General features: G+C 41.6%; 1 protein-coding gene across 5 annotated transcripts; it reads right to left on the bottom strand.

The window, feature by feature from the left end:
• Positions 1 to 349: 349 nt before the first annotated feature.
• LOC110510993 (intercellular adhesion molecule 2) lies at positions 350 to 24,448 on the bottom strand. 5 transcript variants are annotated; one of them, XM_021592115.3, is made up of 12 exons: positions 24,006 to 24,448; positions 22,102 to 22,147; positions 18,383 to 18,469; positions 7,929 to 8,201; positions 7,522 to 7,842; positions 6,744 to 6,818; positions 3,074 to 3,124; positions 2,508 to 2,564; positions 2,029 to 2,058; positions 1,806 to 1,880; positions 1,624 to 1,669; positions 350 to 956 (listed from the first exon to the last, which is right to left on the bottom strand). In XM_021592115.3, the coding sequence occupies exons 1-12, from the start codon at positions 24,015 to 24,017 to the stop codon at positions 932 to 934; spliced, it is 1,098 nt and encodes a 365-aa protein (XP_021447790.1). In that variant the 5' UTR covers positions 24,018 to 24,448; the 3' UTR covers positions 350 to 931. The 5 variants fall into 5 exon arrangements, with proteins under 5 accessions (XP_021447790.1, XP_036825823.1, XP_036825828.1 ...); XM_036969928.2 differs by having other exon boundaries at positions 23,793 to 24,131; XM_036969933.2 differs by lacking the exon at positions 2,508 to 2,564.
• Between the last annotated feature and the right edge of the window lie 1,884 nt (positions 24,449 to 26,332).

Below are 26,332 nucleotides of genomic sequence, written 5' to 3'. Positions count from 1 at the left end.
CTGTTTTTCTTTTTTCTCTCCACCTCTCTGTTCTGTTATAAGGACAATCATGATGTGGCCAGTGGCACTTTGCTTCTTGAAAGTCCAATATCTTGACTGCTGACATGCAAAACATTTTGGAACTGTATTAACAGTGCAATAATGAAAAAATATATATATATTGTTTTTGAGTCAATTTTCCCTTTAAAGGTAGAACAGGGAAGCTTCTCAGACACCTATGTCAGTATTGTCCTTGTGGTATGTAGTATCGGCTATTCCCTACCCGGAACCAGAGGGACGGTTCGGTTAGATGAGGCTGTCAGAGGCATGATGGACCTCCATAATATCTGTGGAAATGAGACCATGAACAGGACATGTATGTGATTTATTAGAGAAAATATAATTCAAGTTGGTGACAAATCTACAGATAAAATCTACACAATGATCTGTGAAAAGCTAGGCATGAAATTGCTGTCTCTGGGATATGAGAAAAAAAAGGATCAGTACCTCTTCCAGTGCTCTTGGGGGCGCCTCTGAGCTACGTAACATCTACAGTATGTATTCTGTAACATTTTGTAAGCATTTCAAAATATACATAGAAACATGAGTGCCAAAGTATAATAAAACTTGCATTTAAAACTACAGGTAAGTCTTTAGAAGAGTGAGGGAGGGGTAATTTCATAATGTTGAGTGAGTCACTTGCAGTCTGTGGGAAAGGCACATGAAACACATATCACGTTCTCATCTCTGAAATGACAGACGCAGAGTTTTGTCCAACAACGTTTTCACACACACATAATGTGCACTGTCCCTGTAAAAATAAAATAAACTCAAACTCAAACATACACACACACATGGTCGATAATATGTTGTATCAGTGTTGTTTCTCCATGTCCCTCTGATGAACTCTTCTGGTGTCTTGAGGCCACTCAGTAACACGTTTGTCCCCTCACTACTCTCTGGACACTTGGTACGACCTGGGAAAAAAAACACACATGAAGACAATTAATGAAATGTCCATTTACAGTATCCAGGGTCAATTCATCTAAGGTCAGATAATCAAATTTAAAAAAACATTGATTATTCTAACATCAATTCATCAAACAATGCAAAACATTTTTTTTACAGAACTGTACATGGCTGACAAACCAATCGATTACAGCCAAACAATGCTTTAAGCCATTTGTCAACAATATGATCTAAGTCAGCAGTCCATTTAGTGATTATGACTGATGTCAAGACTGACTTTAGATACTTCCTCTATGCAGTGATTTATCCATGTTCACAGTACTGTATCTACATGAACTCATTTAGGCACACAGATACTCACTCATGGTATAGATAGAATACAGTAGCATTCAATACCAACACAGAATGATATCCCTAAACATTGCAACCCAGCTGGTCCACTTGGCTTTTTACGTTGTCCCTTTATAGTCAGTCACTTCACTGGAACACCTCCATTACAAATACTGGTGCATGATTGGGCCTGTGTTCCACAATGAGGTCACAGCCACAAAAGCGTTGCCACAGTTGTGTCAGTTGCAGTATGTGAAGCTGAAGGTGACGTGTGTGGTTGGGTGTATGCTGTATGTGTGCGTGAGTGCGTGTCACATTGATATGTGGCTAAAGAGGACTACTCACTTCCCTGTGCCCACATGACACCTAGGCATCCGGCATACTTTACCACCTGTGTGATAGAGAATGAGAGAGAGAGGAAGACAATAAGAGGGATAGAAAGAGCTGTTTTTATGATAACAGTACAGTATTAACAGTGTGAATACGACAAAGAAAAGAGACACGGAGGGTAAATGTTTTCTACTCACAGCTAATGACCATAATACCCAGGATGAAGAGTGCTGCGGCCATAGACAGACCAACAACACGGAGGAAGTAGTAGTCTGAGCACAGACACAGTGACACATAGATGAGTCTATTACCATGTGATTGTAACCCATGTTTGAAAGCATTGTGGTATTGATAAGTGGATTTTAGCTGCTTGGTTAATCATTGTATTTGTTAACTTTGGAAAAAATCTGATTATCTTACCATAATTGAATGGTTCATCCCACTTTGAATCTATGATCAAAGAAAAATACAATATCACTTAGTTTTTTTTAGACAGTACTTGCATTGTGTGTTTTTAGAGCATAATAGGTGTAGCCTATATTCCTGCAACAAAGAAAGAGGTGGGAACAACAACACAATGAGATGACAACAGAGCGGTCTGGTCCAGTTGATGTGTTGTTGAAGCCACATCTCAACCCTTACGTAAGCCTGCGCAGCGCAGAGGGACACACTCAGAGACTTCTTATCTCTTACATCAGCCACAATGAAGCATTAATCTAAGGACAAGTTAGAGACAGCGAGCTGAGGTGCTCTGTTTCTGTTTCACAACTCCTCCAAGGGTTTTGTTTGGGAGATGGGGAATTGTGATACTGTCAAATTTGCTGTGAGATAGCAATAACAAAACTCAGAAAACCCCACCAGATTTAAGGCAAAGGTAGGCTAGGAAATGCCTTTGTTACCCCAGGCAACAGGAGAAACGACGGCGGTATTCTCAGAGGTGGTTGGAGATGGTGTCACTATGGACAGAGAGAGAGAGAGCGAGAGATAAAAAAAATTAACATTTTCTCCGTCAGCATTTTGAGTCCTTATCTCTGTCATATGGACCTGTACATAATTACATCTCATTAAATTCCAGGTGCATTCCTTTTATGTTCCACTCCCTTTTTTTATAGAATTTCTGCATATTTAAATGGCACGACTCTCATAGGAAATCGGGTCAGTCTAATTACACTTTTTAAAGCGTATCAGTGGTGTCCCTGTCAGGTGCTGTAAAATCCACTGTCTGTCTATCTTAACGAGAAAGGGGAATGTAACGTTTGCTAATTACAGAGCTAATTCGATTTTAAATTGCATGCACCCTTGACGTGAAAGACAGAACTGGTTATGGGATTTTCTTGATAGCAAAGCATCCATTCACTATAGCTCTGTTGCAGTGTGTTTCAGGGACTACCAATATGAGTGTTTATTTTTCAGGGAACAGGTAATTCTTAAATGTCAAGGAGGGAATAAGAGGTTTGTTGTTTACCTGTGGTGGTTAAGGACTTGGCCGTGGGTGTTGTTGACTTGTTTGTGTGAGCTGAGGAGAAAAGCAGAGAGGATAACTTGGTCTGTGGCAAGGCCACACAATTTGAACTAGAAATGTAATTTTATATGAAATAAAATTGTGTGACTTGCTTCAGCTCTTTAAAATGATTTGTGTGGTAGTTGAAGAAGTTTGGAAGGTTTTCATTAAGTGAAGCAGTGAAATACAGTCAAAGTTAAATATATTAAAATATCAGGTCTAATTACTTTGATCGACTGCTATATCAATCCTATTACTGGAGTGTGGGGTGTCATGTAAAAATGCCCACAGCGTGACATAGCTCACATTCAATGATTATTGTGAGCACATTTTAACACTTGTGATTGGCTGTGATTGTGACATCACAGCATGAAAAAGCTCACAGCTTGAGAATTCTCACTGGTCAATTGGATATCTGTGTTTTGTAGGTAGATAACGTCAGTGCCTGATTGAAATTGACACTAAAGTAATGACCACTTTTTAAACATATTATTGTTTGTTTTGCGCTTCTGTCTGGGCTGACTAGTTAGCTCGCATCAGGTAACTTTAGCAAATGGGTGGAATGGCGAGAGTTAGCTGTTTATGTGTTGGCATAGCGAGTGCTGCATTGCCTTTTTTCTGGAGCAATTTTGATTGGTAGAAGTTCTGATTTCAGATTTATACAGCAGAGAAATAGGCTAATATTTCATAGCCTCTACGGTTTTGTCTAAGTTGTTGGGAAAGTAGCTGACTTGTGTCAAAAGCTACATTGTTTACAGTGCATAGAAGGTTGGAAGTCCTGGGAATTTTCAACAATGGGAGCTTTAGAATGTTGAAAAAATCTCATTACAGTGGATAAAGTTGTTTTAGGAGGACAAAAAGTCAAATAGTTTAAAAAGTAAACGTTTTATCAAAAGGTTTTATGAAATAAATTTAATCCAGATGGAATGGCATTGTCGTGACCTGACTGGGGTTCTCTATGGTGTTTTAGGTCAGGGCGTGACTAGGGGGTTTTCTAGGTTTTATTTTCTATGTTGGTGTGGCCGGAGCCTTCCTCTGCGCCGGTGCTCATTCCAGGCACGGCGTCCAGTCCCCCTCCATGGCCGGAGCCTTCCTCTGAGCTGGTGCTCAGTCCAGGCATGGTGACCAGTCCTGCTCCATGGCCGGAGCCTTCCTCTGTGCCGGTGCCCAGTCCAGGCACGGTGTCAAGTCCCGCTCCGTGGCCGGAGCCTTCCTCTGCTCCGGTGCCCAGTCCGGGCACGGCGTTCAGCCTGGCTTCATGGCCGGATCCGCAGTCTGAGCAGGTGCTACGTCCCGCACCGGAGCCGCCACCGATGCTAGTTGCCCACCCTAACCCTCCCCCTCTAGGTTCAGGTGTTTTAGGTCGGGGCGTGACTAGGGGGTTTTCTAGGTTTTATTTTCTATGTTGGTGTGAGTATGGTTCCCAATTGGAGGCAGCTGATGATCGTTGCCTCTAAATTGGGGATCATACTGTGGTCCTTTTCCCACCTGCGTTGTGGGATTTTGTTTTGTCTTGTGCTATGTGCACTACGAACTACACGTTAGTTTATTTATTTGTTGTTTGAAGTTTCACCTCAATAAATATGTGGAACTCTACTCACGCTGCGCTTTGGTCCACTCATTTAAACGATGGACGTGACAGGCATTTCTATCTTAAACTGTGTAAGAGCAGTGGTTTTCCAGATAACTACAACAAGTCAGAAATAAGTGATACATCCTTTAAATTGTGGTATTTAAATGTTTTCCTTAAGTAACTACATTCAGACTACTACACTTTTAGTCATAAGGAATTAGGAAAGTTGTAGCCTATTATTTAGCATCTAGTGGAAGAAGTTTGTGTTAGTGTTGATAAATTGAGGCTGGTATAGTAGAAGCAGTGACTGTTTTATAAATAGCTATAGTAGCCTTTAGTGTAGTAAGTGGCCCAGAAGTAGTAGTAGCAGTACATTCTAGTAATAATTCTGAATGTTTTAGGTAGGTAGGCCATGGGTTAGCTATAGTAAGTGGGGTCACTATTGTAGTTTAGTTAATGAGTGTGGGAGGTTGTTATAGTGGGTTGGGGTGAGCTGTATGGCATAATCAGTCTTATGTGCTCCCCCAGTGATTGGTAGATAGTATGTGGAAAGGTATAGTAATAGTCCCTCAGCCCATTAAAAGGTCAATTCAGTCCACCAACCCCAAAAGGAAACAAAAAGACTTTCAGTAAACAGTCAAATTTAGAGGTTTTGATGACCAATATGTCACACCCTCTACATTTGTATCCTACTTGCTGGGAAAATGGTCAACATTTCAGTTGTTTGTAAAAGTTGAGAAGAAAAGTAGTTGATTTGATTACTAAAACAGCTGTGTCGTTTGATTGGTAGAAGATATTTCTGTTCTGATATCAGCTTTAAATAGGATAGAAGTATAAGATTTCATACCTTCTAAGTTTTTTTCTAGCTTGTTGAGAAAGTGGTCAAAGTAGCCGATTTGTGTCAAAATCACATTGTTCACAGTGAATAGAACGTTAGAAGTCACAGTTTCAGAATGTGAGTTTTTAAAGAGTCACTGCCTTTAAAAATCCCCTTGAAAATGGCCTGTGTGGTGTCAATATGAGTCAGACACAGTTAAAGGGTGTAAATAGGATAATTTTGTCCGTCTCGTCTACAACGGAGTTTGGAACATCTGTGCGTCACAATGGGTAAATGAAAGTTGTGTTTTGAGTTGATTTCCTTTTGCCCACCAACTCGCTGAGCAGCTGCGGTGAATGCTCTCTATTCAATGTATTAGACAGTGAGACACATCTGCCCAGCAGCTCTGACTTTGTTTACTTAAGACATGTCGCACATTTTTTTACTTGGGAAATACTCCACCAAACACCTTAATTAGATGTAAAACTGAGCAACTAAAACATCCTCTGCAAAGACTTAAAAATTATTTCATATTTCTTGAGTTATCTTAGATTTATTCTGGGGATTTTGAAGAAGGGAAACAGGCTTCTGCATCTATAGTGTCTCATGGGGGACAAAAATCATTAACCAAATGCAGAATCAGTCAGGAAACACACCGCTAAGACTGAAATATGTTTTTTTCTAATGAGAAAAACACGTGCCAATCGACGTGTTCAGTGGCTCTTTAACAATGGGAGCTTTAGAATGTAGAAGAAAGTGGGTAAGGTTTATTAGAAGCTTAATAGGTTAAAAAGTATAAATGGTTTCAATCACACTGGTCCTGACCGGCCTGCATGTTTTAAAGGTTGAATTTCTATCTTAAACGGTGTTAAAAGTAGTGTTCCAAATAATAAGTACAATTTCTTCTGTCGCAAGTTCCATTAATGAAATAGTCCGAAATAAGTTATACCTTATTTAAAGTGTGACTTCTTTCGCAAGTCACAGTAATTCCTCAAATTGATTACAGCTACTGAACCAAAGCCAGTTAGGAGGGGGACAAAGTAATTACAAACATTGGTGCTCTAGCTGCCATGGTTTACGGACATTGATTTCCATTCATCCTGCTGGTGAAAAAGATTTAAAAGCAGGTCCTATTAAGAGTGAAGTTCTTGAGATTAACGTTGAGTTGTGGCAGGTGGAAAGATACAGAGAAATATGAAGTAGCCCCATGTGACATCATCTAGAAATGAGAAAGAGGACTGTACCAGTTCTGTCTGGAGAGGGAGTCACTTCCACCGGTCGATTGGGGTGTGTGGTGGTAGGGCTCTGAGCAAGGGACCCTGTTGACAGAAAACAAATGACATTTCAAGCATTGCACAAACAAAGCAGTTGGGTGAAACCTAAACAACACATTACAAGACAGTCGGAAGCACAAAACATGGCTTCCAAATAACTACAACAAGTTAGAAAGAAGTGGTACATCCTCTAAATTGAGGCATTTAAATGTTAAATGCGTAGTAGTGAAACACAGTCAAAAGTGCATATTTCATCATAAATAACTACATTCAGACTACTACACTTTTAGTCATAAGGAATTAGAAGTTGTAGGCTGTTATTTTGCATCTAGTGGAAGAAGTTTAGAAGTTTGTTAGTGTTGATAAATTGAGACTGGTACAGTAGAGGCAGTGACTGTTTTATAAATAGCTATAGTAACCTTTAGTGGGAGACTAGGTAGTAGTGAGTAACCCAGAAGTAGTATTAGCAGTACATTGTAGTAGTAATTCGGAATGTTTTAGGTATGTAGGCCATGGGTTAGCTATAGTAAGTGGGGTCACTATTGTAGTTCGGTTAGTGAGTGTGGGAGTTGTTATAGTGGGTTAGTTTAGTGGGTTGGGGTGAGCTGTGTGGCATAATCAGTCTTATGTGCTCCCCCAGTGCTATAATCTGATTGGTAGAAGATAGTATGTGGAATAGAATAGTCCCTCAGCCCGTTAACAAGTCCCTTTAGCCGCCCAACCCCCAAAAGGAAACAAAAAGACTTACAGTAAACATAAAGAGGTTTTGATGACAAGGCAGAAGGTTTTGGTCCCTCTGGTCCCAGGTCCAGCTCTGCCTCACATCTGTACTCTACTTCACCCTCATATCTCTTGTGGGTGATGGTGATAGTGGAGGACATATTCACTAGTTCCTTTGTGGAGTCATTAAACGTTTGAGTCTCTATAGTTTCATTCCCTTTGTACCACCTCACAACCAGGTTCTGTAGAGGAGCGATGTTCTGGATGTCGCACTGCAGCTGGTACTCCTTCCCCTCCATCATTGGACCAGAGTGGCTCAGAGGAGAGATAGACACGCTGTCTGGAGTCTCTAGAGACAAAATAGTTACACATAGTGAAATATAATTGCTTTTACTGACAAAACTCCCAAATATAAGAAAAAGAAAAACAACTTACTGTAGAGAATGACAGGGAGAATCTCAGTACACTGACTTCCATTTTGTGACTTGATGTAGCATTTAGGTTCTATTGTCCAGTCCATGAGTCTTTTCACAGTCCAGGTGACAAAGTTGACATTTCCATGCAAACCTGTATCTCCGTACGTGGCCTCCCACCCCATCCCCTCGGGGTCTGTGGATGTGGTGCAGTTGACTGAGACTGATTCTCCATATCTCACTACTACTCTGGGAGGGTTGAGCTCAACAGGACAGGAGGCATGTGTAGGTGCACCTACAGTTCAGAGCATGACAGGGACCATAATCATATCATTTACTTTCTCAAGCAAACTTAGCTTAAACAAAAAACATATCCCAAGTATAGGCCTAGAAAATAGGTTGCATTAATAATGGCCTTTTTCAGAAGGCAGTTTCTAATCAGTAACCTTAAAGCTGCAAAATGCAACCTTTTGGGCGAACTGACCAAATTAACATGGATATGTGAGTTATAAATGGAAAGAAAAAGTATGTGAACCCTTTGGAATTACCGGGATTTCTGCATAAATTGGTCATAACATTTGATCTGATCTTCATCTAAGTCACAACAACAGACAAACATAGTGTGCTCAAACTAATAACACACAAATTATTGTATTTTTCTTGTCTATATTGAATATATAATTTAAACATTCACAGTGTAGGTTGGAAAAAGTATGCGAACCACTCAGCTAATGACTTCTCCAAAAGCTAATTGGAGTCAGGAGACAGCTAAAATGGAGTCCAATCAATGAGACGAGATTGGAGATGTTTGTTAGAGTTGCCCTGCCCTATAAAAAAATCAAAAAATGTTGGTTTGCTATTCAGTAGAAGCATTGCCTGATGTGAACCATGCCTCGAACAAAAGAGATCTCAGAAGACCTAAGATTAAGAATTGTTGACTTGCATAAAGCTGGAAAGGGTTACAAAATTATCTCTAAAAGCCTTGATGTTCATCAGTCCACGGTAATACAAATTGTCTATAAATGGAGACAGTTCAACTGTTGCTACTCTCCTTAGAAGTGTTCGTCCTGCAAAGATGACTGCAAGAGCACAGTGCAGAATGGTCAATGAGGCTAAGAAGAATCCTAGAGTGTCAGCTAAAGACTTACAGAAATCTCTGGAACATGCTAACATCTCTGTTGACAAGACTATGATACGTAAAACACTAAACAATAATGGTGTTCATGGGAGGACACCTCAGAAGATGTCACTGCTGTCCAAGAAAAACATTGCTGCACGTCTGAAGTTCGCAAAAGAGCACCTGGATGTTCAACAGCGCTACTGGCAAAATATTCTGTGGACAGATTCATCTAAAATGGAGTTGTTTGGAAGGAACACACAGCACTCTGCCTGGAGAATAAAAGGCACAGCACACCAACATCAAAACCTCATCCCAACTGTAAAACTTGGTGGAGGGAGTATCATGGCTTAGGGCTGCTTGCTGCCTCAGGGCATGGACAGCTTGCCATCATGGACGGAAAAATGAATTACCAAGTTTATCAAGACATTTAGCAGGAGAATGTAAGGCTATCTGTCTGCCAATTGAAGCTCAAAATAAGTTGGGTGATGCAACAGGACAACAACCAAAAACACAGAAGTAAATCACAACAGAATGGCTTCGACAGAAGAAAATACGACTTCTGGAATGGCCCAGTCAGTCCTGACCTCAACCCTACTGTGATGCTGTGGCATGACCTCAAGAGAGTGGTTCACACCAGACACCCCAAGAATATTGCTTAACTGAAAGTTTTGTAATGAGGAATGGTCCAAAATTCCTCCTGGCCGTTGTGCTGGTCTGATCCACAACTACAGAACACATTCGGTTGAGGTTATTGCTGCCAAAGGAGGGACAACCAGTTATTAAATCCAAGGGTTCACATACTTTTCCCATCCTCCACTGTGAATGTTTACACAGTGTGTTCAACAAAGACATAAAAACATACAATTTTTTGTGTGTTATTAGTTTAAGCAGACTGTTTGTCTATTGTTGTGACTTAGATGAAGATCAGATCAAATGTTATGACCAATCTCTGCATAAATCCAGGTAATTCCAAAGGGTTCACATACTTTTTCTTTCCACTGTTGATATGTCATTCTTCATTGAAAGCAGGTCTACGAAGTGATAGATCAGTTCCGTGTGAACTATTTCTATGGTTCCGGTTATCAAGTTCAGTTTTTGCTTTCAGTTTTGTACACCAGCTTCAAACAGCTGACAATACAACATTTGTGGCTGTGGAACATATATTTCACATCGGTTTAGATGGTAAAATAATTCTCTACACTATACAGTGCATTCAGGACATATTCATTCCTTTGACTTTTTCCACATTTTGTTACGTTACAGCCTTATTCTAAAGTGGATTTAACTGTTTTCCCCCCTCGTCAATCCACACACAATACCCCATAATGACAAAGTAAAAACAGTTTTTCTAAATGTTTGCAAATTTATGAAAATATACAACTGAAATATCACATTTACATAAGTATTCAGACCCTTTTCTCAGTACTTTGTAGACGCACTTTGGCCGCGATTACAGCATAGAGTCTTTTTGGGTATGACACTACAAGCTTGGCACACATGTATTTGGGGAGTTTCTCCCATTCTTCTCTACAGATCCTCTCAAGCTCTGTCAGGTTGGATGGGGAGCGTTGCTGCACAGCTATTTTCAGGTCTCTCCCGATATGTTCAATCGGGTTCAAGACCAGGTTCTGGCTGGGCCACTGAAAGGCATTCACAGACTTGTCCCGAAGCCACTCCTGTGTTATCTTGGCTTTGTGGTTAGGGTCGTTGTCCTGTTGGAAGGACCTTCGCCACAGTCTGAGGTCCTGAGCATTCTTGAGCAAGTTTTCATCAAGGATCTCTCTGTACTTTGCTCCGTTCATCTTTGTTTCGATCCTTACTAGTCTACCAGTCCCAGCTAATGAAAAACATCCCCACAGCATGATACTGCCACCACCATGCTTCACCGTAGGGATGGTGCCAGGTTTCCTCCAGACGTGATGCTTGGCATTCAGTCCAAAGAGTTCAATCTTGTTTTCATCAGACCAGAGGATCTTATTTCTCATGGTCTGAGAGCCTTTCCGTGCCATTTGGCATACTCCAAGCAGGCTGTCATGTGCTTTTTACTGAGGATTGGCTTCCGTCTGGCCACTCTACCATAAAGGCCTGATTGGTGTAGTGCTGCAGAGATGGTTGTCCTTTTGGAATGTTCTCCCAACTCCACAGAGGAACTCTAGAGCTCTGTCAGAGTGACCATCGGGTTCTTGGCCCCATTATGTCCAATCAATTGAATTTACCACAGATGGACTCCAATCAAGTTGTAGAAACATCTCATGGATGATCAATGGAAACAGGATGCACCTGAGCTCAATTTCGAGTCTCATAGCAAAGGGTCTGAATACTTATAAGGTATTTCTGTTTTTTATCTTTCATAAATTTGCTAACATTTCTATGAACCTGTTTTTGCTTTGTCATTATGTGGTATTGTGTGTAGGTTGCTGAGTATTTTTTGTTTTAAAATAAGGCTGTAATGTAACAAAATGTGGAAAAAGTCCAGATGTGTGAATAATTTCCGAAGGCACTGTACGCGTCAACTATTAGAATATAAACACATACAGTAGCCTACTTTTTTTTTTTTTTTTTTTACAATTAACTGAATTACTTACCAGAGGAGAAGGACGGGAAAACCAAGACTAAGAGATATTTGTGTAAACTGTTCAGAATTGTCTTCTGTGGGTGTTCTGTGGGTGTCACTGAGTAGGCTGATACCCCATTTCATGAGTGCACTATCCCTAGGCTAGACTGTACAGTGCAATATGAATGTTCAATACACACAATTAGCTGACTGGATAGGTGACTTGTCAAATAAACAAATGTTTGTATTTTGTAAAATTTACAACAACATTCCAACCTTTATTTTGCCTTATTTAGTCCAAATATGGCATGAATCCAGTATTTGTATCTGTTTGCATCAGTTTCAATGCAACTTTTATTTTGAAGGTGAACTGACGATTCTACTATTGTGGTCAATTGTTTTTGTGGCTCAGTTCACATAGGTGCTTCAGTACGTGGGGTCGCTATTGTAGTTTGGTTAGTGTCAGTGGGGTTTCTTATAATGGGTTAGTTTACTGAGTTTGGGTGAGCTGTGTGGCATAATCAGTCTTATTTGCTCCCGCAGTGCTATGATTTGATTGGTAAAATATATTTGTTCTGATTTCAGATTTGAAAAACAGAGAACTAGAAGATTTCATACGCTCTACGTTTTTGTCCAAGTTGTTGGAAAAGCGGGCAAAAATGCAGTTTTTCTGAAAAGTTGGGAGAAAGTTGGCAATGTTGTTACTAAAACAGCTATATCGTTTGACTTGTAGAATATATTCTATTCTGATTCAACATTTGAATAGCAGAGAAGTAGACTAAGATTTCATACGCTCTACGTTTTTGTTTAACTTGGGAAAGTGGTCAAAATGGCAGTTCTTCAAAAGGTTGAGAGGAAAAGTACTTGATGCTCTTACCAAAACATCTAAATTGTTTGATTGGTAGAATATATTTCTGTTCTGATATCAGATTTGAATTGAAGAAAAGTAGACTAATATGTCATACCATCTTTGTTTGTGTCTTATTTGCTGGGAAAGTGGTCAAAATAGCAGTACTTTCAAAAGGTTGAGAGGAAAAGTGCTTGATGCTCTTACTAAAACAGCTATATTATTTGATTGTTAGAAGATATTTCTGTTCTGATATCAGATTTGAATTGCAGAAAAGTAGATGGATATCAAATCAAATCAATTCAAATTTTATTGGTCACATACACATGGTTAGCAGATGTTAATGCTAGTGTAGCGAAACACTTGTGCTTCTAGTTCCGACCATGCAGTAACATCTAACAGGTAATCTAACAATTTCACAACAAGGAATGATTAAGAATATGTACATATAGATATATATGAATGAGCATTTGCCGAACGGCATAGGCTAGATTCAGTAGATGGTATAGAGTACAGTATATACACATGAGATGAGTAATGTAGGGTATGTAAACATTACATAAAGATGCAGTAGATGGTATAGAGTACAGTATATACATATGAGATGAATAATGTAGGGTATGTACACATTATATAAAGTGGCATTGTATAAAGTGACTAGTGATACATTTATTACATGGCATATTTTATTTTTAAAGTGGCTAGAGATTTGAGTCAGTATGTTGGCAGCAGCCACTCAATGTCAGTGATGGCTGTACTGACCTCGCCTTCTGGATGATAGCGGGGTGAACAGGCAGTGGCTCGGGTGGTTGTTGTCCTTGATGATCTTTATGGCCTTCCTGTAACATCGGGTGGTGTAGGTGTCCTGGAGGGCAGGTAGTTTGCCCCCGGTGATGCGTTGTGCAGACCTCACTACCCTCTGGAGAGCCTTACGGTTGTGGGCGGAGCAGTTGCCATAAAAGTAAAAGTTTGAGTGTTGAAGAGGCGCTGTTGCGACTTCTTCACCACGCTGTCTGTGTGGGTGGACAATTTCAGTTTGTCCGTGATGTGTACGCCGAGGAACTTAAAACTTTCCACCTTCTCCACTACTGTCCCGTCGATGTGGATAGGGGGTGCTGCCTCTGCTGTTTCCTGAAGTCCACAATCATCTCCTTTGTTTTGTTGATGTTGAGTGTGAGGTTATTTTCATGACACCACACTCCAAGTGCCCTCACCTCCTCCCTGTAGGCCGTCTCATTGTTGTTGGTAATCAAGCCTACCACTGTAGTGTCGTCTGCAAATTTGATGATTGAGTTGGAGGCGTGCATGGCCACGCAATCATTGTTGAACAGGGAGTACAGGAGAGGGCTGAGAACGCACCCTTTTGGGGCCCCGGTGTTGAGGATCAGCGGGGTGGAGATGTTGTTTCCTACTCTCACCACCTGGGGGCGTCCCATCAGAAAGTCCAGGATCCAGTTGCATAGGGCGGGGTCGAGACCCAGGGCATCAAGCTTAATGATGAGCTTGGAGGGTACTATGGTGTTAAATGCTGAGCTGTAGTCGATGAACAGCATTTTTACGTAGGTATTCCTCTTGTCCAGATGGGTTAGGGCAGTGTGCAGTGTGATTGCGTCGTCTGTGGACCTATTGGGGCGGTAAGCAAATTGGAGTGGGCCTAGGGTGTCAGGTAGGGTGACAGTCGTTTAGCTCAGTTACCTTAGCTTTCTTGGGAACAGGAACAATGGGGGCCTTCTTGAAGCATGTGGGAACAGCAGACTGGGATAGGGATTGATTGAATATGTCCATAAACACACCAGCCAGCTGGTCTGCGCATGCTCTGAGGACACAGCTAGGGATGCCGTCTGGGCCTGCAGCCTTGCGATGGTTAACACATTTAAATGTTTTACTCACGTTGGCTGCGGTGAAGGAGAGAATGCAGATTTTGGTAGCGGGCCATGTTGGTGGCACTGTATTGTCCTCAAAGCGAGCAAAGAATTTGTTTAGTTTGTCAGGGAGCAAGACATCGGGGTCCGCGATGGGGCTGGTTTTCATTTTGTAGTCCGTGATTGACTGTAGTCCCTGCCACATACCTCTCGTGTCTGAGCCGTTAAATTGCGACTCTACTTTGTCTCTATGCTGACGCTTAGCTTGTTTGATTTCCTTGCGGAGGGAAAAGCTACACTGTTGATATTTGGTCATGTTTCCGGTCGCCTTGCCCTGATTAAAAGCAGTGGTTCGCGGTTTCAGTTTTGCGCGAATGCTGCCATCAATCCACGGTTTCTGGTTGGGGAAGGTTTTAATACTCTCCGTGGGTACAACATCCGATGCGATTGCTAATAAACTCGCTCACCGAATCAACGTATACATCAATGTTGTTGTTCAAAGCTATCCGGAACATATCCCAGTCCACGTGATAGAAGCAATCTTAAAGCGTGGAATCAGATTGGTCAGACCAGCGTTGGACAGACCTGAGTATGAGCGTTGTTATGATCACACCACAACTCGTTAATCATAAGGCATACACCCCCGCCCTTCTTCTTACCAGAGAGATGTTTGTTTCTGTTGGCGAGATGCGTGAAGAAACCAGGTGGCTGTACCGACTCTGATAACTCATGTTTCCGTGAAACAGAGAATGTTACAATCTCTGATGTCTCTCTGGAAGGCAACTCTTGCTCGGATTTCGTCTACCTTGTTGTCAAGAGACTGGACATTGGCAAGTAGTATACTTGGGAGTGGTGGTTGATGTGCCTGTCTACTGAGCCTGGCCAGAAGACCTCACCGTCTGCCCCTTCTGCGGCGCAGTTGTTTTGGGTCGCCTGCTGGGATCCGATCCATTGTCCTGGGTGGTGGACCAAACAGAGGATCCGCTTCGGGAAAGTCGTATTCCTGGTCATAATGTTGGTAAGTTGACGCTGCTCTAATATCCAATTGTTCCTCCTGGCTGTATGTAATAAGACTTAAGATTTCCCGGGGTAACAGTGTAAGAAATAATACATAAAAAAACAAAATACTGCATAGTTTCCTAAGAATGCGGAGCGAGGCGGCCATCTCTGTTGACGCCGGAAGTCAATACAGTGGGGAGAACAAGTATTTGATACACTGCTGATTTTGTAGGTTTTCCTACTTACAAAGCATGTAGAGGTCTGGATTTTTATCATATGTACACTTCAACTGTGAGAGACGGAATCTAAAACAAAAATCCAGAAAATCACATTGTATGATTTTTAAGTAATTAATTTGCATTTTATTGCATGACATAAGTATTTGATACATCAGAAAAGCAGAACTTAATATTTGGTACAGAAACCTTTGTTTGCAATTACAGAGATCATACGTTTCCTGTAGTTCTTGACCAGGTTTGCACACACTGCAGCAGGGATTTTGGCCCACTCCTCCATACAGACCTTCTCCAGATCCTTCAGGTTTCGGGCAATACGGACTTTCAGCTCCCTCCAAAGATTTTCTATTGGGTTCAGGTCTGGAGACTGGCTAGGCCACTCCAGGACCTTGAGATGCTTCTTACGGAGCCACTCCTTAGTTGCCCTGGCTGTGTGTTTCAGGTCATTGTCATGCTGGAAGACCCAGCCACGACCCATCTTCAATTATCTTACTGAGGGAAGGAGGTTGTTGGCCAAGATCTCGCGATACATGGCCCCATCCATCCTCCCCTCAATACGGTGCAGTCGTCATGTCCCCTTTGCAGAAAAGCATCCCCAAAGAATGATGTTTCCACCTCCATGCTTCACGGTTGGGATGGTATTCTTGGGGTTGTACTCATACTTCTTCTTCCTCCAAACATGTCGAGCGGAGTTTAGACCAAAATGTTCTATTTTTGTCTCATCAGATCACATGACCTTCTCCCATTCCTCCTCTGGATCATCCAGATGGTCATTGGCAAACTTCCGACGGGCCTGGACATGCGCTGGCTTGAGCAGGGGGACCTTGCGTGCGCTGCAGTATTTTAATCCATGACGGCGTAGTGTGTTACTAATGGTTTTCTTTGAGACTGTGGTGCCAGCTCTCTTCAGGTCATTGACCAGGTAGTTCTGGGCTGATCCCTCACCTTCCTCAGATCATTGATGCCCCACGAGGTGAGATCTTGCATGTAGCCCCAGACCGAAGGTGATTGACCGTCATCTTGAACTTCTTCCATTTTCTAATAATTGCACCAACAGTTGTTGCCTTCTCACCAAGCTGCTTGCCTATTGTCCTGTAGCCCATCCCAGCCTTGTGCAGCTCTACAATTTGATCCCTGATGTCCTTACACAGCTCTCTGCTCTTGGCCATTGTGGAGATGTTGGAGTTTGTTTGATTGAGTGTGTAGAGGTGTCTTTTATACAGGTAACGAGTTCAAACCTGTGCAGTTAATTCGGGTAATGAGTGGAGAACAGGAGGGCTTCTTAAAGAAAAACTAACAGGTCTGTGAAAGCCAGAATTCTTACTGGTTGGTAGGTGATCTAATACTTATGTCATGCAATAAAATGCAAATTAATTACTTAAAAATCATACAATGTGATTTTCTGGATTTTTGTTTTAGATTCCGTTTATCACAGTTGAAGTGTACCTATGATAAAAAAAATCCAGACCTCTACAAGCTTTGTAAGTAGGAAAACCTACAAAATTGGCAGTGTATCAAATACTTGTTCTCCCCACTGTATGTCATACCATCTATGTTTGTGTCATATTTGCTGGGAAAGTGGTCAAAATGTCAGTTGATTGTAAGAGTTGAGAGGAAAAGTAAGTTGATTTGATAACTAAAACAGCTATATAGTTTGATTGGTAGAAGATATTTTAAGATTTCATACCCTCTACGTTTTTGTCCAGCTTGTTGGGAAAGTGGTCAAAGTAGCTGATTTGTTTACAATGAATAGAATGTTGAAAGTCAGCTTCAGAAGGGGAGATTTTAAAGTCACTGCCTTTAAAAATCCCTTTGAAAATGGCCTTTGTGGTATCGATATGAGTCAGAAAGAGTTATTATAGTGTCAAATTGACTACAAAGTGTAAATAGGATCATTTTGGTCATAAAGTTAATCTCGTCTATGACAGAGTTTGAAACCTCCGTGCATCACAACGGGTAAATGTAAGGTGGGTTTTGAGTTGATGATTTTTTCCACTAACATAGGCTGAGCAGCTGCGGTGATTGCTCTCTATTCAATGTATTAGACAGTGAGACACATCTGCCCAGCAGCTCTGACTTTGTTTACTTAAGACATGTCGCACATTTTTTTACTTGGGAAATACTCCACCAAACACCCTAGTTAGATGTAAAACTGCGCAACTAAAACATCATCGGCAAAAAAGTAGTTATCTTAAATTCAATCAATAGGCTTCCGCGTCAGTAGTGTCTCATGGGGGGGAAAAATCATTAACCAAACACGGAATCAGTGAGGAACACACTGCCAAGACTGAAATATCGTTTTTCAAATGAGCAACACAGATACACGTGCCAATCGACGTGTTCAGTGGCTCTTTAACAATGGGAGCTTTAGAATGTAGAAGAAATCCCATTAAAGTGGGTGAGGTTTATTAGAAGCTTAATAGGTTAAAAAGTATAAATGGTTTCAATCACACTGGTCCTGACCGGCCTGCATGTTTTAAAGGTTGAATTTCTATCTTAAACGGTGTTAAAAGTAGTGTTCCAAATAATAAGTACAATTTCTTCTGTCGCAAGTTCCATTAATGAAATAGTCCGAAATAAGTTATACCTTATTTAAAGTGTGACTTCTTTCGCAAGTCACAGTAATTCCTCAAATTGATTACAGCTACTGAACCAAAGCCAGTTAGGAGGGGGACAAAGTAATTACAAACATTGGTGCTCTAGCTGCCATGGTTTACGGACATTGATTTCCATTCATCCTGCTGGTGAAAAAGATTTAAAAGAAGGTCCTATTAAGAGTGAAGTTCTTGAGTTAAGCTACAGAGAAATATGAAGTAGCCCCATGTGACATCATCTAGAAAAGACAAAGGGGACTGTACCAGTTCTGGCTGGAGAGGGAGCTGCAGTAACATTCGCCACCAGAGTCATTTTGGGGTGTGTGGTGGTAGGGCTCTGAGCAAGGGACCCTGTTGACAGAAAACAAATGACTTTTCAAGCATTACACAAACAAAGCAGTTGGGTGAAACCTAAACACCACATTACAAGACAGTTGGAAGCACAAAACATGGCTACTGCTGAAATTATTCTCCACAACAATTGAGTAACGTATTCCTAGTAGCAGCCAGGGCTGAGAATGTGTTTACACACAGCCAGTGGGAGGGACAAAGGGAGGGAGTTACTCAGCTAGCAACAAACGTTCCCACAACTTTAGAGAACATTCCCTTAAGAGTGACATAAGACCATTAAGTAATGTTTTCATAGGACTGTTCTAGTAATGTGGAAGGAATGTTTCCAAGAGACCATTCCCTTAATATCAAATAGAACTTACCCAGAACGGGGTTACCATGTTCTCAGAATTTAAAATATCAACGTTCTAGACACGTTTCATGGTAACGTTGCAAGAACATTCATGTGTCCAATTTTCTATGTTATGAGAATTTTCCATCAACGTCCCACCAAACATACACAGAACATGGTTGCATGTTCTCAGAACATAATATATTAATGTTCTAGACACGTTTCAATTGAACGTTGCTGGAACATTTCTCTGTATCTGTATCTGGTCCCTAAGAAGTGTCCCCCCCCCCCCCCCCCCCCCCAAAAAAAAGTGTAATTACACATCACGCCTTGTTACTGTTGCCGAGCCAATCAAGGCCCTGAATGGTGAACCACTGATAGCTCTTTGTCTGCTGTGAACGTTAGGGATACTCGCATACCCAGTGCTTAGTGTTTTTAACGTACACGTTTTGCACACTTTAAAATAGATGATTACATTGTGAATGTCCATTTACACAATAATTATTCAACATGTCTTCACCTGGGATTTGAATTTTGAATGTCTTAGTTCACTGTATTGTGATCTCAGTGATTTGATTGACTTATTTCAGTATTTTAAGACAGTATTTTAATGTTGTTGGGGCATGTTAAGCTGTTTTAATGATACTCCTGAATTACTATGATCAATGAAATAGTTTTTTTCTTGAGTGTACTTTTAACATAGCTTAGATTTACTACAAAGTGCACTCTACCTATTGCTTACACCTATCGAGTTGTTTCATCTACATAAGTGCCAAAGGAGGAGGGGTTAGTGTTTCTTCTGGACAGGGCCTAACTATACTGGACTAATAAGCACATTCCCTAGAGCAGAGACGGGTAACGTGTAGGCCCGCGGATCAATTTAAAAGTAAATGATAGGAACTCAGTTGGGGTCTCAACTTACTATTGAGAGTTAAAATAGTAGAATACACAAGGTGCAATTTTGAAATGTTGTTGTGCATCAGCAGTTTTTCTCTCGTTATGTCAGTCACTGACAGTCACTCAATTAGCCTATGTCAGCATATTTTTTTTTTTATTGGTAAGTCTACCGGCCAGCTATCTAAACTTGTAGTAATCATTGTTGAATTACTGACTGTAAGTATGTGGACACCTGCTTGTCGAATATCGATTAGGCCTGGCTCGGCGTTCAAATTCATCCCTAAGGTGTTCGATGGAGTTGAGGTCAGGGCTTTGTGCGGGCCAGTCAGGTTCTCCCACACCGCCTTCCCCAAACTCTTGCCACAAAGTTGCAAGAAAATAATCTAGAATCTAGAATGTCAATGCATGCTGTAGCATTAGGATTTCCCTTCAGTGGAACTAAGGGGCCTAGCCCGAACCATGAAAGATAGACCATTATTTCTCATCCACCAAACTTTACAGTTGGCACTATAAATTGGACCAGGTTGTGTTTTCCTGGCATCCCCCAAACCCAGATCCGTCTGTCGGACAGTCAGATGATAAAGCGTAATTCATCACCCAAACGAAAGTGTTTCCACTTATCCAGATGGCGGCGAGCTTTACACCACTCCAGCGGACTGCTTGGTGCTGTGCATGGTGATCTTAGGCTTGTGTGCGGCTGCTTAAAGGAACATTAAGGGTAACATTACGTTCTCTCTCCCTAGAATTGTTAGCTGGGTCGATAGAGTGCTGTGAATGTATTCAAAGTCTGTGATAATACTAGTCTTGTGAGTGGGCAATGCAGCATGGTTATGAAGGGGCTGCTCTGACCAACACAAAGGTAGATTGTACTGGCCCTGAGAGACGTGAGAAGCAGGCCTTTGTACACACTCTACTCCCCATCAATACCTTCCAATTAACCACTCCATGATGAATCGCTACAAGCCCGCTATGGGCCCACTGGGTTCCCACAAGCAAATGTGATTAGAACTGAATCAATTTCCTAACAGGAAAATCAGTTCTGTTGCTGAATCCCTATGAGGTCATTTTAGATATTTACAGTGTGGTTCAGAGGAGGAGAGATGTCACTGAAAAAACAGATACATTCGTTGGAATGACTCAGGACTGTTTGGACCCTAGGGGTCTGTGGAGGTACAGCAGGTGAGCCGCAAAAATATATGTAAAAAATGTATATATTTTTATGAATGTCTCTAGCAACAACAGACTAAACAAATGTTGTGCTACATACCTACAGTAGAAAAGAGGGGAATATCTTATTTTTAAATGATGTCTGTTTTTCTCAACTCCTAATATTGAGCTAATTACACTCATTGGAGTATCTGACATAGGCTTTGAAAAAGCTCCCGAGACCACCAGTCGTGGCAAATGATGTTAGCTGCTGGCAAGCTATTTTGACTTGGTCATACATTTTTTACAACACATTGCTAACCTTTAACCAGCTTAGCGGCTGCTATTAACCAACATGTATGTGGAGTTCAGATGTGGACTGGCACATCTATTGTATAATTATCAAATAAAGTCCCAATCAAATCAAATCTAATTGTATTAGTCACATGCGCCGAATACAACAATGAAAGGCTTACATTCAAGCCCCTAACCAACAATACAGTTTAACAAAATCTTAATAAGAATAAGAAATAAAAGTAACAAGTAATTAAAGAGCATCAGTAAAATAACAATAGCGAGACTATATACAGGGGGTATCGGTACAGAGTCAATTTGCGCGGTTAGTCGAGGTAATCACAATTATCTTCATACATTCATTTTAGGAGAATGAATACATAGAGAGGGTGAAGTTAGTAATCATTTTACGAGCAGAATGACACAGTTTGGAGGAGAAGCTTCATTTCCAAAAGTTCAACGTGGTCAAAATCATTTGTTTTTGAGACAGGGGTGTCACCAAAGCTGTGTTGTATTCATTAGGTATGTCGTAGCTCATTTTGAAATTTTTCAGCAAAAATGACAACTGTGGCTATTTGCATTACATAGTTACCCAAATTTCTATAATCATTGCAGCCCTAGTTTGGAGTTACCTTTCTAACTAATAGGCTATGTTCGAGTTTACACTTTTTCCAGTTATAATGTGTGGAGGTCAAAATAATGAAAACCTATCTACCAAATCTATTCATTTTGAAATGTTGGTTACTTGTCCTTGTCATTAACATGTTCTGCTAACACATGTGGGGTCACCGGTTTGCCTGGACGGAGGTCCCTGGGCAAGGAAAGGTTGAAGACCCTGTTTTAGTTTGAGGTGAGAAGGGGAGAGAGTGTGTATACAGTATGTTTACATGAGAACAGTGTGTTTGACCGTGGGTGCATGCATATGTGTGAGAAATAAAAAAAATCGTTATTTTTCATGGCTTACCTGGTAGTGTGAGAAACAGAGATACTGCCATCCAGCTCAGCTGAATCTGAAAGATGTGAGAGAGATGTGAGTGAGAGATTGATTGTGGTACAGAGTCTCAGCAGGGTCTGTAATTAATACAGCATTAAGCTGACTACTACTTCAGCTGGAAATCTGCAAGATAAGCAAAGGCCCTTAAGCAGCACAGGTGACACTGCAATGAATACAGATCACTTAGAGGCAGCCACACAGGCACATCTGCTATACCCACAATAGATTACAACAGACACATGACAACTACACATCTATCAACCTTCATTAACACCCTGCTTGTTTGTGTGCTCCCGCTGCACGTAAACACACTCACACTCTGCCCATTATAGGGCTGAGTAACAGGTTTCAGAACCAGCTCCTATCGTTACAGTAGCTGTAATGGTTTTCTACTGGTACTCTACACAACGAGACAGACACTAAGCGCTACTGTGTGGAACAAGGGAAGCGTTCATGTAGGCCCGTGACTAATATCAGTATAAAGAGGAAGTAGCCGTGTTACTGGTTTTATGTCAGGTACTGAGGCTACATGTCTTTTGAAACACAGGAAATTGTACACATAGCGGTTGTTTCTACCACTTCCCTCCCCCACACCTAAGTGCAGTCAAGAACATTTTTCACGCAATGAAGATGGCTGACAATCTCAAACGAAATGTATAATACGATATACAAACTAGATGAGAGCACTCTCATTTTCTAATCCATGGAATTATACTTATGCCCTGTTTACATTTTTCCAACTGAATGCCATGATCTCTGTATACTTACACATATCATCACCTAGCACACATCACATGGCCCTGATTTAGCTGAATTGGAAGGTTGAGGTCATGTGTTGAGATGAGATAGAGTCCATGGCTATAACGGGAATCCTCCCACATGCTCCTTAGTACATTGTGTTGCTACCGCTGCTCCCTCAGCCATCACACTGTAAATCATATCTCGGGACTCCTTAGTGTCGCCAATTAAAAATCTAGTTGCGGAATGAGGATCTGTCATAACAACAACACTTACAGCAATCAGGTGCTACTCAGAGCTTTCTCTGAGACACACAACTACTGTACAGGGTCATAATAGCTTTTTCTAATCACTCTTCGTCTGCACCATATGGTATTCGTACACAAAATAACACAGGCAAACAAGTAAACACATTCATTTTGAGGAGAATTGCAATCACACTGACACACTTTTAGTTCTGAGAAAAAGCAGTAGTGTATACAGAAAATAACATCATCCGTAAACCAGCGAGGAACCCAATGATTATTTGATCTAGAGGGATGGAGAACAGGGAGCGAGGTGGATGAAGGCAAGGAAGGAGGGAGGAAGGGACAGCCAGAGGAGTGTTTTGGTGTTGTATCAGTACCTAGCTGAGATGCCTCCCCTGACTTATTCTGATGGCAGAATGTCCTGAGGGCAGGGGAAGCGGTGACAGGTAAGTGTCAGTGGGCATCATGAGGCTTGACAGCTCAGATTAGCGGGTCACGCCAGTCCTAATTTCACTCTGAAGCCTCTGAAGCATATGTCAAGGCAAGGGCCTGTTCTTCTGGGGCTGTCCCAGCCTCCCTTCCAGACTCTCTCTCACTCCACTAACCCCATGTCTGGCCGCCTCTCTCTCACTCACTCACTCACTCACTCACTCACTCACTCACTCACTCACTCACCATTGTCTGTGTTATCTTTCTGTGTATCTAGGCTGTTTGACCGTCCGTCTGTCAATCTCGAACATCCACCACACGTTCTCTCTCTCTCTCTCTCTCTCTCTCTCTGTCTGTCTCTCACTTCACATATCATACTCTCTCCCTCTCTCATGAGTACCAATGTCCCTCCCTTCCTCCTCTCCTCTTTGAGTCCCAAATGAAAGTCATTCAGCTCACCTTGGTGTCCATCCTGAGTTGTCGCTTAGTTCCAGAGCTCGTTCCAGTGCAGCATCCACAGTCCCTTTTCTCTGTGTGTCAGTCAGGAACCATTAAGAACCGTTAGTCGACCACACCCTTCTGCTCATGACTTCCTCGTTCCATCCCTTGCTCACGGCACTTTTTTTTCTCTCACCCACTCTTTCTGTTTGCTGGCTCTCACACGTGGGCCTCCCCACTTTCTTTTTGTTCTCTGTCTTCCAGACTAGTCTCTCTCACTGTCAGTCTGCCTCAATCGTTTCTGTGTTAGTGGTTCTTGTCTGTCTGTCTGTCTGTCTGTCTGTCTGTCTGTCTGTCTGTCTTATACACTGACGGCTGGTGTTTGCGGCCTTTTCTTTGTCTGTCTGTCCCTCTTTTTCTCACTGTGTTTGTGTTTGCTTGTCTTTGTCTGCCTGCCTCTCTCCATGTCTGTGTGTCTGCATGTCTCTTTTTGAATGTCTCTCTCCATGTCTGTGTGTCTGCATGTCTCTTTTTGAATGTCTCTCTCCATGTCTGCATGTCTCTTTTTGAATGTCTCTCTCCATGTCTGTGTTTCTGCATGTCTCTTTTTGAATGTCTCTCTCCATGTCTGTGTGTCTGCATGTCTCTTTTTGAATGTCTCTCTCCATGTCTGTGTGTCTGCATGTCTCTTTTTGAATGTCTCTCTCCATGTCTGTGTGTCTGCATGTCTCTTTTTAACGTCTCTCTACATGTCTGTGTGTCTGCATGTCTCTTTTTGAATGTCTCTCTCCATGTATGTGTGTCTACATGTCTCTCTTTTTGAATCTCTCTCTCCCTGTCTGTGTGTCTGCATGTCTCTTTTTGAATGTCTCTCTCCATATATGTGTGTCTACATGTCTCTCTTTTTGAATGTCTCTCTCCATGTCTGTGTGTCTACATGTCTCTCTTTTTGAATCTCTCTCTCCCTGTCTGTGTGTCTGCATGTCTCTTTTTGAATGTCTCTCCATGTCTGTATGTCTCTTTTTGAATGTCTCTCTCCATGTCTGTGTGTCTGCATGTCTCTTTTTAATGTCTCTCTCCCTGTCTGTGTGTCTGCATGTCTCTTTTTGAATGTCTCTCTCCATGTCTGTGTGTCTACATGTCCCTTTTGAATGTCTCTCTCCATGTCTGTGTGTCTACATGTCTCTCTTTTTGAATCTCTCTCTCCCTGTCTGTGTGTCTGCATGTCTCTTTTTGAATGTCTCTCTCCATGTCTGTATGTCTCTTTTTGAATGTCTCTCTCCATGTCTGTGTGTCTGCATGTCTCTTTTTTAATGTCTCTCTCCATGTCTGTATGTCTCTTTTTGAATGTCTCTCTCCATGTCTGTGTGTCTGCATGTCTCTTTTTGAATGTCTCTCTCCATGTCTGTATGTCTCTTTTTGAATGTCTCTCTCCATGTCTGTGTGTCTGCATGTCTCTTTTTGAATGTCTCTCTCCATGTCTGTGTGTCTGCATGTCTCTTTTTGAATGTCTCTCTCCATGTCTGTGTGTCTGCATGTCTCTTTTTGAATGTCTCTCTCCATGTCTGTGTGTCTGCATGTCTCTTTTTGAATGTCTCTCTCCATGTCTGTGTGTCTGCATGTCTCTTTTTGAATGTCTCTCTCCATGTCTGTGTGTCTGCATGTCTCTTTTTGAATGTCTCTCTCCATGTCTGTGTGTCTGCATGTCTCTTTTTGAATGTCTCTCTCCATGTCTGTGTTTCTGCATGTCCCTTTTGAATGTCTCTCTCCATGTCTGTGTGTCTACATGTCCCTTTTGAATGTCTCTCTCCATGTCTGTGTGTCTACATGTCTCTCTTTTTGAATCTCTCTCTCCCTGTCTGTGTGTCTGCATGTCTCTTTTTGAATGTCTCTCCATGTCTGTATGTCTCTTTTTTAATGTCTCTCTCCATGTCTGTGTGTCTGCATGTCTCTTTTGAATGTCTCTCTCCATGTCTGCATGTCTCTTTTTTAATGTCTCTCTCCATGTCTGTGTGTCTACATGTCTCTTTTTGAATGTCTCTCTCCATGTCTGTGTGTCTGCATGTCTCTTTTTAATGTCTTTCTCCATGTCTGTGTGTCTGCATGTCTCTTTTTTAATGTCTCTCTCCATGTCTGTGTGTCTACATGTCCCTTTTGAATGTCTCTCTCCATGTCTGTGTGTCTACATGTCTCTCTTTTTGAATCTCTCTCTCCCTGTCTGTGTGTCTGCATGTCTCTTTTTGAATGTCTCTCTCCATGTCTGTATGTCTCTTTTTGAATGTCTCTCTCCATGTCTGTGTGTCTGCATGTCTCTTTTTTAATCTCTCTCTCCATGTCTGTGTGTCTGC

The sequence above is a fragment of the Oncorhynchus mykiss genome, chromosome 3 (assembly GCF_057628025.1).
Source record: "Oncorhynchus mykiss isolate SJ-2025 chromosome 3, ASM5762802v1, whole genome shotgun sequence".
In the NCBI taxonomy this organism is placed as follows: Eukaryota; Metazoa; Chordata; class Actinopteri; order Salmoniformes; family Salmonidae; genus Oncorhynchus; species Oncorhynchus mykiss.
This window is presented reverse-complemented; position numbering and strand designations above follow the sequence as displayed.

Coding starts and splice junctions, on each gene's coding strand:
- LOC110510993 (XM_021592115.3), bottom strand. Junction 18,470..22,101: donor TCTGTTTCTCACACTACCAG/GTAAGCCATGAA, acceptor TTCTGTCAACAG/GGTCCCTTGCTCAGAGCCCT. Junction 1,881..2,028: donor GGATGAACCATTCAATTATG/GTAAGATAATCA, acceptor GTCTGTGCTCAG/ACTACTACTTCCTCCGTGTT.